General features: G+C 46.1%; 1 protein-coding gene across 1 annotated transcript in view; it reads left to right on the forward strand.

Annotated features, from left to right (window-relative positions):
- Positions 1 to 16,347, forward strand: part of PAPSS2 (3'-phosphoadenosine 5'-phosphosulfate synthase 2) — a 29,930-nt gene that overhangs the window by 9,882 nt on the left and 3,701 nt on the right. The window contains exons 2-10 of the mRNA XM_030487342.1: positions 5,219 to 5,324; positions 7,534 to 7,769; positions 8,481 to 8,619; positions 8,882 to 9,000; positions 9,124 to 9,237; positions 9,681 to 9,792; positions 13,194 to 13,399; positions 15,024 to 15,159; positions 15,961 to 16,229. Coding sequence (XP_030343202.1) covers positions 5,219 to 5,324; positions 7,534 to 7,769; positions 8,481 to 8,619; positions 8,882 to 9,000; positions 9,124 to 9,237; positions 9,681 to 9,792; positions 13,194 to 13,399; positions 15,024 to 15,159; positions 15,961 to 16,229 — 1,437 coding nt within the window. The remainder of the gene's footprint in view (positions 1 to 5,218; positions 5,325 to 7,533; positions 7,770 to 8,480; positions 8,620 to 8,881; positions 9,001 to 9,123; positions 9,238 to 9,680; positions 9,793 to 13,193; positions 13,400 to 15,023; positions 15,160 to 15,960; positions 16,230 to 16,347) is intronic.

Below are 16,347 nucleotides of genomic sequence, written 5' to 3' on the forward strand. Positions count from 1 at the left end.
GATTTTGAAGCATTTACTGCCTTAGTCCGTTAAATGAATCAAACACAAGCCTATAGGTTTAGGATTATGAGAGCTAAATCAAGACTTCAGAGAGTCTGAGGTTTCTCCATCGTTTTTCAGTATGATCATAATCAAATCTTTGGTTCCACAGGCAAAAGCCCCCTCTTTCCTCTCTTCCTCCTTTTCTGTTGAGTATAATAGTTTTGCTTTTCTGCAGCACAGAAAAACCTTTCACAGAAGGTTTTCCCCCTTGTCAGTGATGGATACTTTATCTTCTCTAGGTCAGCTTGCCGATTTGCAAGAGAAGCCATGGGACTTGCCCTGGTAGAAGAAAATAATTCTTTAAGGAAAAGTCTCATGAACTTAATTTTTATGCATCAAATTCAACTATTAGGATGAAAGTTATGGGTTTTTTGGTTTCTTTTGGGTTTTTTTGTAAGATGGCAGCATTTGGGAGGGGATTTAAACAATACTTTAGATCAACCTCCAGAGGCGAGCATTTGGCTTCAAACTTGAAATCTTCTTGATCATTTTATAATTTTAAAAGCCTATTTTATCATTTGCAAATATTATTAGTTGAAAACATTGAAAACATTTTGAAAGCCTTTTTCCCCCCTCCTGGAGAGATGTCCAGGCTGCAGTACCAAAATAGGGCTAGATGCTTGTCTAGGAAAAAAATTGAATCGTATTCCTAATTACGTGAGATAGTTCTATGAATAAAAATGCAGCTGGAGGTAGCTGACCCTTCCCTCACTGTTGTGTCTGGGTTTCCCCAGGGCCATGAGTCCTGCCAGCTGCCAGTTGGATGCTAACTGTGTTCCTACAAAGCTGGCCCTTCTGTTAAGTGAGCCAGACGTGTGACTAACATGCGCTTAATAGCACAGTGCTACAAGAGTGTTTCTCCACTGGCTTCATTCTTGGGCTGATCCGTGCTGTGTTTTCAGGAGGGAGTTCCTGTCTGGAATGGGATGTTGCTGCAGCCTGCCATGAGCTGTGCTCTTGGACAGCTTCCAGCACCCTGCCTGTGCCAGCTACAGCAGGCAGAGGTACTACTGCAGCGGTGGAGGGGAAGTAAGGGTGCAATAAGGACATTGTTTTCCTTTTCAGTCTTTGTGATGACCAGCACTGCTTATTAATGACAAATCTTTCCTCCTGCAACATTGGAGAGCTCTGCCTTCTGAGGATGGCTGAGCAAGAGTTGGCCTGAGGAGGTTGTACGCACTTCAGGGATCTTTTGAATGTCCTGCTCAGCTCCTGGCTTTCCTCCTTTGTTTCCACCCCTCAGCATAGCATATGGCACTTGCACTTGTTTCTTGCCCTCGTCCCATTTGTTATGCAGCCATGGAGATACTGACTAAAGAAATGGGTAGGTGGGGTTAAGGAGGAGATGCTGCCTTGTGTCATAAGGACCAGAGTTTATACATACTTGAATTTCAAGTGGAAGGTGGCAAATCATCCATGTAATTCGTTGGGACAAGCCTAAATGCTCTTCTAGTGTGCTTTCTATTCATCATGCAGTGGTTTTGCTCCTAACAGTTAGGAGCGGTCCCCCAGGCATTTAGCTAGCAGATGAGAGGAGAAGATGCTCCCTGACAACACCTCTTGTGTGGGTAGTCACATGCAACCTTCTATTTATGTGGGCAAGCACAGCTGCTCCATTACAGGGCCAAGTACTTAAAAAACCCCTGAGGTTACTTTTTCAAATGCCATGAACTATCCTCAGAGCAGAAGACACGGATGTTTCCTAATTTCCAACAGGTCTAAGGTATGGTGTACTCTCTTGTCTCAAAGGTCCATCTCTTTATTCGGGAGGAGCACCAAGGAAAAGCCTCCTGCCTCTGCCTGCAACCTGCTTTCACAAAGCAGAGAAGCATCTTGTACCACCAGTGGGGAAAAACTTGTTTGTTTAGGAAGCCAGGCCAGGAGACACTTGGAAATAGCTCAGTCAAGCCTGATCTTAAAGATACCTGAGGTCTTGGTGTCTCCCAGTTTGTCAACCTCATGGAAAGCTTCAGTAGAAGGGAAGGCCAAAAGCAGAGTTAGGATTTGGCTTCTTGGTCTGCTGCGGCCACGGTACAAGGTTTGGAGCCATGTCTTTATTTTTTGTCTCATTTCCTGGATGAGGTAAGACAGGGTGGGCTGAGTGCTGAGATCATGCACACGTGGCCAAACAGTAAATTTCCAAGGGAAGGACAGAGCGTGCCAGTGTCCTTCTTAACCATCTGGCTGGCAGAGGCTGCACGGCTCTTCTTTGGAGACACTGCCGGGTCATTTACTGGCTTCTTAGAGCCTTGCTTTGGGCTGAATTTTAGGTAAGAAGTTCCTCTCCTGAACATCACATCTTTGATCTAGACTGTTGCAAGAAATGCTTTCCAGCGTCCCTAAATTGTCCCTGCCATGGGGCCCGATATCCAGGCAGGAGTATGTTGTAATTGGATTATCTCTTTTAAATATGTTTGGGTTATGATGACGAGGTTAAACTGTGAGACTAAAATCAGTAGGACAGTCCTGCATACGATTAAACCCTGTCCACCACTTATCTCTGCCTCCCAGCTGTCTTGCAGTATATGCTTGTTCAGATGAAGTCTCTCAGGGTTTGCTCTCAGGCCACTGATGCTTATTTTTGGTGGTGCCTTCACTCTGTTCTGGTCATGCTACAGCTCTGGCTTCCCGAGCTGTGTCCCAGCTGGGGAATGACTGGGCGGGAAGTCGGTGTTTCCTGCCGAACAGCCCATTCCCGGCCAAGCAAGCTGCCATCCCAGACATCTACTATGTGCTGTGTTTCTGTCTCTTGCTTTACCTTTGGTGTAGCTGGAGACCAGAATTTGAGTTGGTGTGTGGCAGGCGGTTGCTCACGGTTAGGAAGAGTTTACCAGCAAGATTATTAACATAGCAGAAAAATCAGAGGGATTTGGTACCATCGGTTTGACAGTGTTGCTGAATTGCAAAAGTGCCCTCAGTGATGCTTTCCCAAGCTCCAAAAGATGCCAGCATGCAAAATAAAAGCTCTGAGATGCACACACTGGGAAGATTTATGGCACAGCAACGCGTACTTGTAACAATCTCGTTATGTCAGCCATGTAGGAATGTGTTAGTTCCTGCATCTTCCTGAGGCATGGATGTTATCGTAGTTCATCTCCTGCAGGACAGATCCAGCAGATCAACATTTTGCAAAAGCAGGTGTGTGGCTGGAGTTCCTGCTGATGCAGAGGCCGTGACAGAGAGATCTGAAGCATGCACATTCATTTCTTCATGCAGAAATATCAGTCTTGTCTCTTGTGGTTTGCAAACAAATTGCAAAATAGATGCCTTGTGGTTTTTGGAGTGCTGCACTTGAGGAGTGTGTGATCGCAGGGCAGGTGTTAGGCTGCATCAGGGGAGGTTTTGCTGCAGGGCTGAGTGGTGGCACACTGTTGGGAAGGTGAGTTTGGGCGCGTGTGCTGTGCTGAGGGTCCTTGGCCAAGTGTCGCATAATTTCAGAGCAGTGCTAGAGCTCAACCAGGAGTAAACACAGCAGGAGCACACCTGTGCATCCCAGGAGAAAGGATTATTTTTGTCAGCTGGATCTTCTGCGTACGCTCATTTAGTCTCTGCCCAAGTCAGAACCCCTGGGGATGGGTGGAAATTAAACCACTGTAGTGCTGGCTCACCTTTGCAGCCTTTGCTGGCTCACCTTTTGAGACCCCTCTGCAAGAAAACTCGAAACAAAACAGAGTGAAATACAGAAACCAAATCTTTTATTTTCTGAGTCACCAGGATGCACTTACTTTTTCAGGGTCACGTTTAGAGAGGTTTTGTTTCTTTGTTTTTGTTTGGCTGTGGTACCCAGGCGCTGTGTTTCAGACAGCATCTTGTCCATCCACTATACTCCAACTCCCAAATAATTGATTTTATCCTTTGAAACAACTGCAGAAGGGAGAAGCGATGTCAGGGACCTGCTCTGGTTGATGTGGCAGTGAAAATGGGAAGTGAGAGTCCCTGGAGTGAGAAAATGCATTGCTGGAGGGGCTTGAGACAAAAGTCCTGAAAATCATGCTGAAGTGTTAATGGCACAGCAAGCAGAGGGGAAAAAACAGCAATCAGGCTGTTCCGCTAATGTGTTTAAAAGGGAACTTTAACTTTATTTTTCTCCCATTCCTCTTTTTCTTTTCTTGTAAAAGTTTCTTTCTTGAACAAATGAAAGATGATCACTTCTCTGCTATGACCTCAGATGTAGAAATATTTATATAGTGAGATGTAAATCATGGGAAAGGCCAGACCTGCTCTTGTACTGATGATACGAAATGGATAAACCTGGAGTCGTGCAGAATCTGGCTGTGGAGAAAATATTTATATCCTTGTTCCCTCCTGAGAATTTTCCTTTGGATGCCTCAGTTGGGAATGTAATCCTTGCAATTAATAAGGTCTTGTAGATATTTTATGTGCAAAAAACCATTGTCTAAGTACCATTGGTGGTGTTGCAGGACACAAACAGGCTGCTTTAGTTTGTGTCCCAGTGAGGAAGCTGGGGCTGCTCTGCCCACACCAGGTCAACATTAGGAAACTCCAAAATTCAGGCCTCTGGCTCAGCATTGTACTGATCCCTTGTTTGCGCTGGGAAGTGCACGCATACATGTTAGGAATTGTTTCCTCTGCCTATCCCACCTTGTTTCCAATCTGGATCCTGGTTTCACTCAGCTCAGCCCTGCTGCGTTGCCGTTTCGTGCTCCAGCTGCAATTATTAGCAGCCATGTCATGTTAAACACACCAAGTACATCAGCAACTACGAAGTTGCTTTTGTTTTGTAGATGTAATTAAAATAATAGGCGAGTCTGCTTATATTTTAAAATGCCGAAGAGGCAGGGAGTGTGCTGCCTGTACCTCTGCACAGACTCTGTGTCCTCCCATGCCTGCCTGCGGGTGTATCAGTCACCTGGCAGCGCTCCTGCAGCAAAGCAAGTCACCTTCTGCCACTGCCGGCAGCAACAGACGTGAAGGCATTGCCACCGGAGCCCTCTGAGCAGAGGAAAGTACTGTCTTCAAACAATAAGTCTGTGCTGTTTAGGCAGAAATCCAACTTACAGCAAAGTGACAACTTGCTGAAGTTTACTGTAAAGTCTCATGCGAATTTTTAATGAATTTGTGTTTCTCTCCCTGATGTTAGTCCCAGATGAAATTTTCTTTGGTATAGAGAACAACAAGGTAACAAAATTGGTTTATTTTACTTTGTTTTCATCAGGGATCAACCAATGTGGTTTACCAAGCCCACCACGTCAGCAGGAGTAAGAGAGGGCAGGTCGTCGGTACCAGGGGTGGATTTCGAGGCTGCACAGTTTGGCTAACAGGTATTTTTGTCTGGGCACGAAAGCGTGGCTTCATGTGTGAAACCCACTTGCATAAATGAGTATGGCTCAGAAGCAGGGATTTAGGATCTGCAGGAAACATCAGCGTTCCATGTGAACTGGGAATTGCAAAACATTTACATGAGGGAAACACCGACACGTAGTGCTGGCACAGCAAGATATTCTCTGGCAGCTTCTGCCCATAACTAATGTTTTTATGAATTTCACAGCTGTTATCAGCCTCCTTTGAACATGTCAGAAGCCCTTAGGGTCACACTTGTTTCTAAGTGCGTGGCTTAGAAAGCCTTGGCTCAAATCCAGCCAGTCCTTGGCAATGAAGCATGCCCAGGGTTGTCCAAAAGAGCATGCGGATGTTTTCATTCTGGGTCGGTGGGAAGTTTATTGGGACACCTAGGTTTACTGTGTTTAAAGTGACCTTGTGAGCAGCACAGCAAGGCAGTTGTGTTGTCTGAAGAATAAATACTCCCATGGTATTTGTCCTCTGGACAATGAGCTGCACTGGAAGCAATTTCTTGCACAGCCATTGCAGGTTTCTTACGTTATTTCTCATTTCATATGCCTTCAGATGTGTTGCCCTTCTCTTCTGCTTTGAAAGACAAACTCATTGTTTGAGGATTAGGGCCTGCTAGAAATGACAATTGCATTTCTTTTGCTCCACTAATATTTACACAAATCCATCTTCTGCCACTTGTCCAGTTATTTCTTTGCTTGTTAAATATTGGTATTTTCTTTGACTGCCAGGAGATGTTAAAAGATGTATTTGGAAGGGTTTGTAAAGCCATTCTGGTTTGCTTTTATATTAGCTTATGCGCTAAATGTTGGATTAAAACACATTTCTGTTTTGTTCTCTTCAATTTTGAAAAGAAGGTCAACACCTAATCTGCTTTAATATGATTTCTGAAGCCAAAAAAACCTATCCAGGGCAATTTCCTTCTTTTTTGATTATCACTCAAAAATCTTGTGTCTAAAAGGTAGGTTTGTGTTTCTCTGGCTTATGATTATTCTTTGAAATAGACAGTGGTCTCCTAACTTTCTATCAATTTAATTTTAAGAGACTATATAGAAAGACATTTCATTACATGGACTACGTGGATTAAATGGAAGGGCATTTGAATGCCCTACCTTGCCAACTCAGGACAGCTATCAGTTAATCTGTTGTACTACAAAAACAAAGGCACAGCGAGCAGGATTCATCTCTGCCCAGCCGGGTTTCCTCTCCAGCACAAACATGGCTGTTCTGCATCAGACCAAAAGTCCACCTCACCCAGGGTCTTGTCTCTATGAGCAGTCACTAGTAGGTATCATGCAAAGGGTATAAAACCGGGTGAGCAGATGATGCTATCTCCATAGGAGATTCTCCAAAGCTATTTCCTGAGACAAGTGTGGTGTTTGGAGGTGTTACCTCTCCTAAATCAAGGTCCTCTTCCATCTCGAGAATTTTTCAACACATGAATTCCCACCCAAGGGAAAGGAGAAGTTTCATGCTCCAGGTGCACTTGCTGCTTTCTGGCACAGCCAGCAGGAAGTGCTTTTTTTGCAAGTGAATGGAGCCGGGATAGGAAGCAGCCATCTCCTTTTGGACTGTTGTCTTTCTGGTTGATGAATCCAGGAGACGCAGACAGCTGAAGATGAGCTGCTTGTCTCCCCAACCATCCTGCTCCGTGCTCACACAGATCTGTGGGTGCTGCTTTGTGGTGTCTGTGGATAGAGAGCAGCAATTGCTGCTGGAGCCTGTCCCACTATTTGCAGGAAGAACCTCTCCTTGGGATCAATCTGGGAGAACATCTGGTTGTCCATAGGGAAAACAGGAGGAGGAAAAGGACGATGCTGAGAGACTTACAGGCAACAGCATCCTTTCAAGCTTCCCCTACTTATTGGTACTTATTTGTCTCATCATGGCTCAGCAAGGGGTATTTTTGTAAGACTGCCGGAGTGAAGCCCTCCAGATTTTGGGATATAGCAGCTTTTCTTATGGCATTAATGCCACCCCTTCAATAAGAAGGGTTGACCAGAACTCTGTGAGGGTAACTGTGTGCTAAAAAGGTGAATCCAACTTCCCCATGTCATCCTTTCCTAAAGCAATGTAAGACAGACGGAGTTTTGTTGCCAGTGTCCTAGGAGGTATTGCATTACACTGTCATTTTTGCTCTTTTGACCTCAAACCTGACCCTCACTTTTCTGTCTCCAATAGGCCTTTCTGGAGCTGGCAAGACAACTATTGGCTTTGCTGTGGAAGAGTACTTGGTCTCTCATGGCATCCCTTGCTATTCCCTGGATGGTGATAATGTGCGGCATGGCTTGAATAAAAACCTGGGTTTCTCAGCTGGGGACCGTGAGGAGAACATCCGCCGCATTGCAGAGGTGGCCAGGCTGTTTGCTGATGCTGGGCTTGTCTGTATAACTAGTTTCATTTCTCCATTTGCAAAGGTAATTACTGCATCATATTCTGCTCTTTTCTGGGCAGCCTTGATCTCATGATTGTTCTTAGGGAAGAGAGATTTATGTTGAGGACTTCTTATATATGCTCCTTTTAACTAAAATACACCAATACACAGAACTACATGCAATCAGTACAAATTTCTGGAGGTCAGTTTGACATGACCTTTTTGAATATATTCAGTGTTACAAATCAATTAAAAGCTGAGAAGTTTAAAATCTTCCTATAGAGGCTCCTACTGTTAACTCATTAGGAGGCAGAAAAGAGGCATAGAAACAATAGTCTGTCATAGCACTATCACTGCTCTGTTTGAAGAACCACTGATTGCATTTTTATGCTTCCTGAGAATACCAAGTAGCTGCTGTTATCAGGCTGATGCAAACAGTTCCTTTTTTTTCTGACACAGGACAGATAACTATTCACATTCTAAAGTTCTGCTGTTCTCCTTAATGAAGAGATCTTCTTGATCTTTCAGATGGAAAAAGCTGAAAACAAATGAAAGCTGTAGAACACCTTTTTCAAAGTATCTTTAAAGAAAAGGCGGGAAGGGAGATGAAAAACCCTTATTAGAATTAGTGTAAATTTATTAAATCTGTATCAGAGATGTATTTACGTGTCTTGAATTCCAGGGCATGTCATGTGGTAGTAAGATGCTTGCTGCAATTCAGACACATATGATCTTCCCATCTTTCTTCTAACAGGATCGTCAAAATGCACGGAAAATTCATGAAGCAGCTGGACTTCCTTTCTTTGAAATCTTTGTAGATGCTCCTCTGAATATATGTGAAAGCAGAGATGTGAAGGGTCTGTACAAAAAGGCAAGAGCTGGAGAGATCAAAGGTATGGAAGAGTGGGCTCTTATTTTGCCTTTTGCTTTCCAAAGCATTGGATATCTTGACATTGCAGCTCTGTACATAGAGGTGGGTTACTAAAGGCCCTTTGTAGCAGACAAGAGTATCCTGTTTCCCTAATCTTGCTGTCACAAGTGTCAGTTGTAGTATCCAGCATGGCTGAATGCTCATGGTTGTTTGTACAGCGTTGTTGGCTCTAGGGCACAGAGTATTACACTAAATAAATTTAGTTTGGGTTTAATTGTCCGTAGGATTCACGGGAATTGACTCAGAGTATGAGAAGCCTGAATCTCCTGAACTAGTGTTGAAAACGAACATTGCGTCAGTGTCTGAATGTATTCAGCAGGTTGTGGAGCTCCTCCAAACACAAGTAGGTCATTTTTATGCCACCGCCACTGGCAGCTTTGTAAAGCTGCTTTCGGATACAGACTTTTTGGTGTGCACTTGAAAGCCAGCGTGTTGCTTACAATTGCTGTCTGTCTCTCTCTTTCAGAACATCGTGCCCCACAGCTCAGTTAAGGACATTCTTGAGCTCTTTGTGCCTGAAAATAAACTCAATACTGTACAAGCTGAAGCAGAGATGCTGCCGTCTGTAGAGATCACTAAGGTATCATCATGCATGGATGATGTGCTGTGATTCAGTCATTATTTAGCTGTTTGAAAGGTAGAAGCTTTGATGGGGATGTTGCTAGAGTGGGCTCTGTTCCTCTGGCGGCTGTGTCGTTTTGTGGCTGTGGTTTATGGTGAGCTGAAGTGTGGTCCTAATCCTCAACCATTTTCTGGTGTGTCTCCACCCTGTGCTGTAGCAAGCCAGGGCTGTCAGCCCCCTTTGTTGTGTTACTACAGCCCTGCAGGCAGTTGTGCTATGAAAGTGTGTGAGTCTGGCTTTAAAAACAACCTCAAACTAACCCCCTCACAGCTTTCTCCCCCTTTATGAATGTCCTACATTTGAAGCAAAACAAATGAGAGTGCTGTTGCAGCAGAAGGGAAGGACAAGCAACCTCTCAGAATGCTGTGGTGACAGGAGTGCTGTTTGGGTTTGTTTTGCAGCTGGATCTGCAGTGGGTGCAGGTGCTGAGTGAAGGCTGGGCCACTCCGCTGACCGGCTTCATGCGCGAGGCAGAGTACTTGCAAGTGATCCATTTTGGCACCCTGCTGAATGGTACGAATCCCCACGCTTTGCATTAATGCTGGCCGGCAAGCCGCTGCGGGACGGGATGCTCACCCGGTGGTGTCTCAGCAGGCAGCCACACGGAAAAGCTTAATGCTCAGCAGTGTTTTCCTCCTCCTTTCCTCTCACGTGTTAAATGTGAAGGCCTGTAAATGACTGTGGGGGCCAGTAAGCCGTGCTCTGAAACACACCACAGGTTACAGAATGTGACAGATTTCACTGCACTAGAGCTCGTGCCCAGGCTCACAGCTTTGACATCTTGCATGGTGCCAGCCAAACATTTCGGGACCCATTGTGTAGCTCTTTTCATGCTTGGTTATACTGGGTAAATAAAGATGCAAACCCAAAGCCAAGTAAGCGAGGAGGCTGCCAGGCTGAATTTGAGGTGGGAGGACAAGGCAAGCTGTTTGTTGGAAACAGGAGCAGAGCCTGATTTCACTTTTTTCCTCGTGTTCCTGCTTATCCCTTGCTGTAACTCAGAAGAAATCAGATTTATCTATTCATTAGCAGCATGCTAGAGGTGCTTCATCTGTGGAAATGGCAAACAGTACTCAGGCAGTGATCATCTACAGCTGAGACCAGGTAGTAGATATTTCTGTCCTGTTTGTCAGCTGTGGATGCTGTTGCTGTGACTTCACATGCATGCAAGGTGCTCACTGTGGCTTTCGTAGACCTGATAGTGGCCTTGGATATTTGGGATCTTGGCAAGTGACTCCCTTTGAGTCTTGCCCTCCTTCTAGAGGATTGCATAGTTATGCAGTGACTTGCTGCTATTAGGATTTGGGCACCATGCAGCAGATGCGAAGCTCAGGACTGCTCGCTTTGGATCAGAGGTGTGTCTGTATGCAGGCTTCTGCCTTCAGACGTGTCATAGCCTTTTACCTTCCGCTTACTGTGCAAACAGTGTTCAGAAGCACATGTCCTTGTTATCAGATCCCAATCTGTGGTCTTTGAGCTACCTGTTGTACCTGATAAGGTCACAGAGGCACCCTTAACGACTGTGTTGCTCCAGAGCTCTGTACTTTGCACCGGAGGCTCGTCTCAGAGAGCATCTGTTTTTGGCGTGCCCGCTCCAAACCTGTCAGCTTCACTGAGCACAGGTCCTCTGGGGTCCATGGGCATACATTCGGGATTTGTAGGGCTCCATGACATCAGAGACAAAGCCCAGAACACTGGCTTTTGCTGGGGGGATGAACTCCCTGTAGCAAGGTCTTTGTAGTAGCATCAGTCCCCGGTCCACCTTGTCTTCACAGAGGTCTCCAAACTCAACATCTACATGGTCAGACCCACAGGGTGACATCTGGGCAGGAAGGAGAACATCCCTGGTTTGCTTGGATGAGCTTTAGGAAACAGTGGAGAGTTTCCATCTCATGGTGCTGAGGCCGGGGTGCGGCAGATTTGCCAAAGAGAGATTTGAGGCTGGTCTTTCAAGAGTCATTGTTCCAGCCCTCTTGCCCTGGGGTGCAGGTGATGGTTTTGGCAGCTCTAGCTGTGCCTGAAAGGGCTGCGATTGTTTTGGTGGACTTGTGCAAGTTAGTGCTCCTTTTGCTCAGACTTTGAGCAGTAAATTCCACCAACAGTTGGGTGGATTGAGGTGCTTTGTGTAGGAGCATGATGGCCACGAGGAAGAAAGGTGGATCTGTGCATTGTGTGGCAGCAGGAGTGCCACGGAATCTCCAGCACTCTGCCCTCCACACCACCTGTGGGTGCCTCTGTTGGGACTGGGTGACAGCAAAAGCATCGGTGTTGTACATCGCTCCCAGCCAGTGCAACCAGTGTTGGATGGGTGAGCACTGGAGAGGCTGGGGCAGCTCCATGGAGGACGGCAGCCACACCAGCAGGCACTCTGCCTGCGGTTACGTGCTGCTTGCCAGAGATGCTTTGATTCTTGCAATGGTTGCTCTAACTGCTGCATGTGAGTGTAATTGACTTAATTGTGTTTGTATTCTCGCAGGAAGGAATCACTCTGTAGCTGGTATGTATGTAACTATTCTTAGGTTGTACAGAAATGACTTCAATTTGCATTTCTTTGCTATAAAGTAATTTTCTGAGATTTTTTTTTTATTTTAAAAAAGCACAATTGTTAAGACTATCATAAACTGCCACAGCCTGTTTGTGATTCAGCTGGTTACGAAGCGGCATGACACACCCCATGTCCTACCGACCAGACTCCAGAAAAGTCCCCGTCGTGTCATTTTGTAATTACCTTTGCTGGAGTGATTTATTTTTTATTTTTTTAAACTCTGCATCTTGCATTTGGAAATGGAGCATGGAGAGTCTCAGCTACAGCATCATTTGTTGGTTTCATAATTCAGCTTTTTCCACGCTGACTTTATTGACTGATCACCAAGTACCATAATTTAAATGTATGAAGTTGATATTGATTGGATCCCATGCGACTATAATTATGATTATTCATGAAGGTGCTTGAAAATCGCAGCCTGGCAGACAAATGATACCTAGGCGTGAGTTAAAAGTAAATGCAAACATTTTAATAAAGATTTTATAAAAATCTACATCTAGTCAAAATCCTCAAATTAAGACTCTCAAGGGTCCAAAATGATTTCAGTCAGATCAGAACAAATTGAATCAGTGATTTGTTTGTTCTTGTTTGTGAATGGAAATCCATGGGGGAGACTGATTCTTCTATATTAATACCGGGATATCAAAGAAGAAATGGCAGGACCTTAGTGGAGGACCGTGAAATTGGGGGAAGTGGGGATAAAACCAACATGACTTCAACATATTTAGGGACAGCACTGAAACTGGTAACTACACATGCAAATGTAGACTCACGGTATACACACAGAAAATAGATTAAAAATTGACTCTGCAGAGATATAAAGGAGGAGGAGTAACAGTACTGAGATATCCAGAAAAAAAAAATACAACAGAGAAACAAAGCAAAGTGTGACAGTGTTTTTGCTGTTGGAAGAGGCAGTTCAGGAGGAGGTGTGCAAGGAATGAGATGCCCTGTGGAAGACCAAGTTGGAGCTATCTTAATAGAGGTGGTTCTCCTGGTGGAAGAGGTTATATCCAGAGTTGCATTTTCCCAGTACATTTAAATTTTGCGAAGAGACTTTACAAGCTAACTGGAGAAGAACCAGCCTTTCCAGGGAGATAGAGAGTGCAGAAAATAATTAAATGCTCCAGGTATCTTTGAGACATCTCTGGCCCAAAGATAAGGAGCTTTCATATTCCACTAACATTGTTACTTATTAGCAGTGCAGACAAAAATGGGGCAATGAATAAATTTGCAAGACTGATGGTGAATCTCTGAGCTGGTCCTGGAAAACTTTGCTCTCGAAAGGGAGAATGTGTGCCTTTGAAAGCCTCTGTTTGCTCAATGCCCAAGGCTGGAGTACATTAAAATCCTCCCTCTCTCTTGCCAGACGGTGTTGTCAACCTGAGCATCCCCATCGTGCTGCCGATCTCCTTGGAGGACAAGGAGCGGCTGGAGGGCTGCGAGGCGCTGGCACTAAGCTACCTGGGGCGGAGGGTGGCAGTCCTGAAGAACCCCGAGTACTTCGAGCACAGGAAGGAGGAGCGCTGCGCTCGCGTCTGGGGCACCACCTGTGTAAAGCACCCACACGTCAAAGTAGGTTTGTCTCCGTGCTGCTCTGTGAAACCTGGCCAGGATGGGAAATGTGGGCAGGTGCTGGAGAACCGAACGTTCCCAATGTTTCGAGGGCTGTGATTGTCTTATCTGCTTTCCAAGCCCAGCTCCTCACTGAGAACTGTCGCATGCCAAGCAGACAGAACTGAATTTTTAGGCTTGCGAGTTAATGCTGTTTAAGAAGAGCATCAGATAACAAGCACAAGGTGAAAGGAAGAATGAGCATGCTGCTGAGGAGCTGCTCCTTTTATCCACTCATCTTCACCAGTGTGCCTACATTCAAACACTTTTAGTACGACTACCAACTTAGGCTCCAACGTTTTCCTGCAATTGTGGTGTGACAATTGCAGTGATGCTGCCAAACACTAATCATAGAATGGTTTGGGTTGGAAGGGACCTTAAAGATCATCCAGTTCCACCCCCTGCCACAGGCAGGGACACCTTCCACTAGACCAGGTTGCTCAAAGCACCGTCCAGCCTGGCCTTGAACACTGCCAGGGATGGGGCAGCCACAGCTTCTCTGGGCAACCTGTGCCAGGGCCTCACCACCCTCACAGGGAAAAAAATTCTTCCTAATACGTAATCTAAGTCTCCCCTCTGCCAGTTTAAAGCCATTCCCCCTGTCCTATCACTACATGTCCTTGTAAGAAGCCCCTCTCCAGCTTTCTTGTAGTCCCCACTTCAGGCACTGCAAGGCTGCTCTAAGGTCTCCCTGGAGCCTTCTCTTCTCCAGACTGCACAACCCCAGCTCTCTCAGCCTGTCTCCATAGGAGAGGTGCTCCAACCCTCTGAGCATCTTCATGGCTTCCTCTGTCCTCACTCCAACAAGTCCATGTTCTTCCTGTGTTGGGGACCCCAGAGCTGGACACAGCACTGCAGGTGGGGTATCACCAGAATGGAGTAGAGGGTGAGAATCCCCTCCCTCAACCTGCTGGTCACGCTCCTTTTGTTGCAGCCCAGGATAAGGTTGGCTTTCTGGGCTGCAAGTGCACGCAGTACTAATGCTGCAGACTGCTGACTTGTGCTTCTTTTAGCTACGTTGTACTCCTCAATTTGGCTGCTTTGTGCAGGCAGCCAACAAGGGTGTTAAATTTTTACAGCTTATCTCTTCCCACTTACTCTCTGGCAGTACAAAGAGCATCATCCCTTAAAAAGGAAGAGCTCCAGGTTACGCCGAGTGACTTGAGCTGTCTGCTTAAAAAGACTAAAGCTGAGTTAATTCTTTTTTCCCACCTCAGAGTACATCTTCTAATTATTCAGCAGCAGTTGCTCACCTTGCATATTCCCAGGAGGAAAGAGCAAAGAGTGAGGTGGAGGAGGGTCTTGTCCCATAACTTGTAGACCTCGGTCTGCCGTAGAGGGGTCCAGCACCCAGCTGGGTGCAGTGGTAAGAATTCAGTGGCTGATGCCTCGCTTTGCAGGGTTACAGTGATCATGACATTCAATTCATGTGATAACTGTAAGAATGTTTTCCACGTGCAATGTTGTGAATGGAAAGATCACCCTACAAGCGGAGTCAAGCCTAACAGCTTTCAAAGGAGAATGGGAAGGGGAAAAGGAGGTATTTTGTTGTCCCCTCCGTAATGCATGTGTATGTAATTCACAGATGGTGATGGAGAGTGGAGACTGGCTGGTTGGTGGAGACCTCCTTGTGCTGGAGAAGATCAAATGGAATGATGGGCTGGACCAGTACCGCCTGACACCACTTGCTCTCAAGCAGAAGTTCATGGAAATGAATGCTGGTGAGTGCCCTGGGTTAGCACCGGTGACATGGCCCTTCTTTGCCCTACCTAGGACTGGGACATCTGTGTGATCTGGCATTACTTGCTCTCAAGTTCACGGCACTTGCCCAATTGCTTCTGTATGCTCCCAAAATGGAACTATGCAGGTGGGGTGAGCAGTAAGAGCAGTAAGGGTATGTCACGAAAAGTGGCGTGGGGTCTTCTTGGTTAAGGACATGGGCTGTGTCCTCAGTGGGCCTTTCCGAGCATGGGACTGGAAAGCATTGAGCATTTTGTCTTCCCTGGCAAGTCAGAGCCTCTCTTTGGGTACCTTGCACATTTAAAGCCCTGTGTTGACGTGCTTGGCATTCACACATGGGGGACAGCTTAGGTGTCTTCTACCAGCTGTCTATCCCCCCAAGGCTGGCAGGCATCAGACACCTACCTTCACTCTGGGGGGAGAGTGTCAGCCTTCCTGAAGGTGCCATTAAGCTTGGAGAGGTGGCAGGTCACTTAAGAAGTCAGGGACCTCAGAGGAGGTGTCCAATGGCGTGTAAAAACATTTGTAGCAGAGCTGATAGGACTGAAATCAGCACCAAAGGAAGGATATGCAATAAAAATAAACTTGACAGAGTGATGAAGAGGCACTGTAGATGCATGAAACAATCATCTGAGGTATTTAGGGCTTCACACACTTGAAGATAGGACACACATCTTGTGACGTACATATCTTATGACTGTTGAGATGTGTAGTGTGTAAATGAAGCTGCAGGGTCTGATGATCAGCACAAGTGCGTGACCATCTGAATCTTTCCCTTTTAGATGCTGTCTTTGCATTTCAGCTGCGAAACCCCGTTCACAATGGGCATGCCCTGCTCATGCAGGACACGCGGCGCCAGCTTTTGGAGAAGGGATACAAAAACCCTGTGCTTCTCCTACATCCCCTGGGGGGATGGACCAAGGATGACGATGTCCCGCTGGAGTGGCGGATGAAGCAGCACGCAGCAGTACTGGAAGAGCAAGTCCTGGACCCCAAGTCAACTATCGTTGCCATCTTCCCCTCTCCCATGCTCTACGCTGGCCCAACAGAGGTAATGTAGCCATCAGCTGCTCACTGAGACAAGGTGTAAAGCCTGTCCATGGGCATGCCTGCTCATGCAGCTCCAGAAAGTCACACAGAAGGGAGTTGGTAGCTCCTCCGTGGTTCAC

Source organism: Strigops habroptila, chromosome 5, assembly GCF_004027225.2.
Source record: "Strigops habroptila isolate Jane chromosome 5, bStrHab1.2.pri, whole genome shotgun sequence".
NCBI lineage: Eukaryota > Metazoa > Chordata > Aves > Psittaciformes > Psittacidae > Strigops > Strigops habroptila.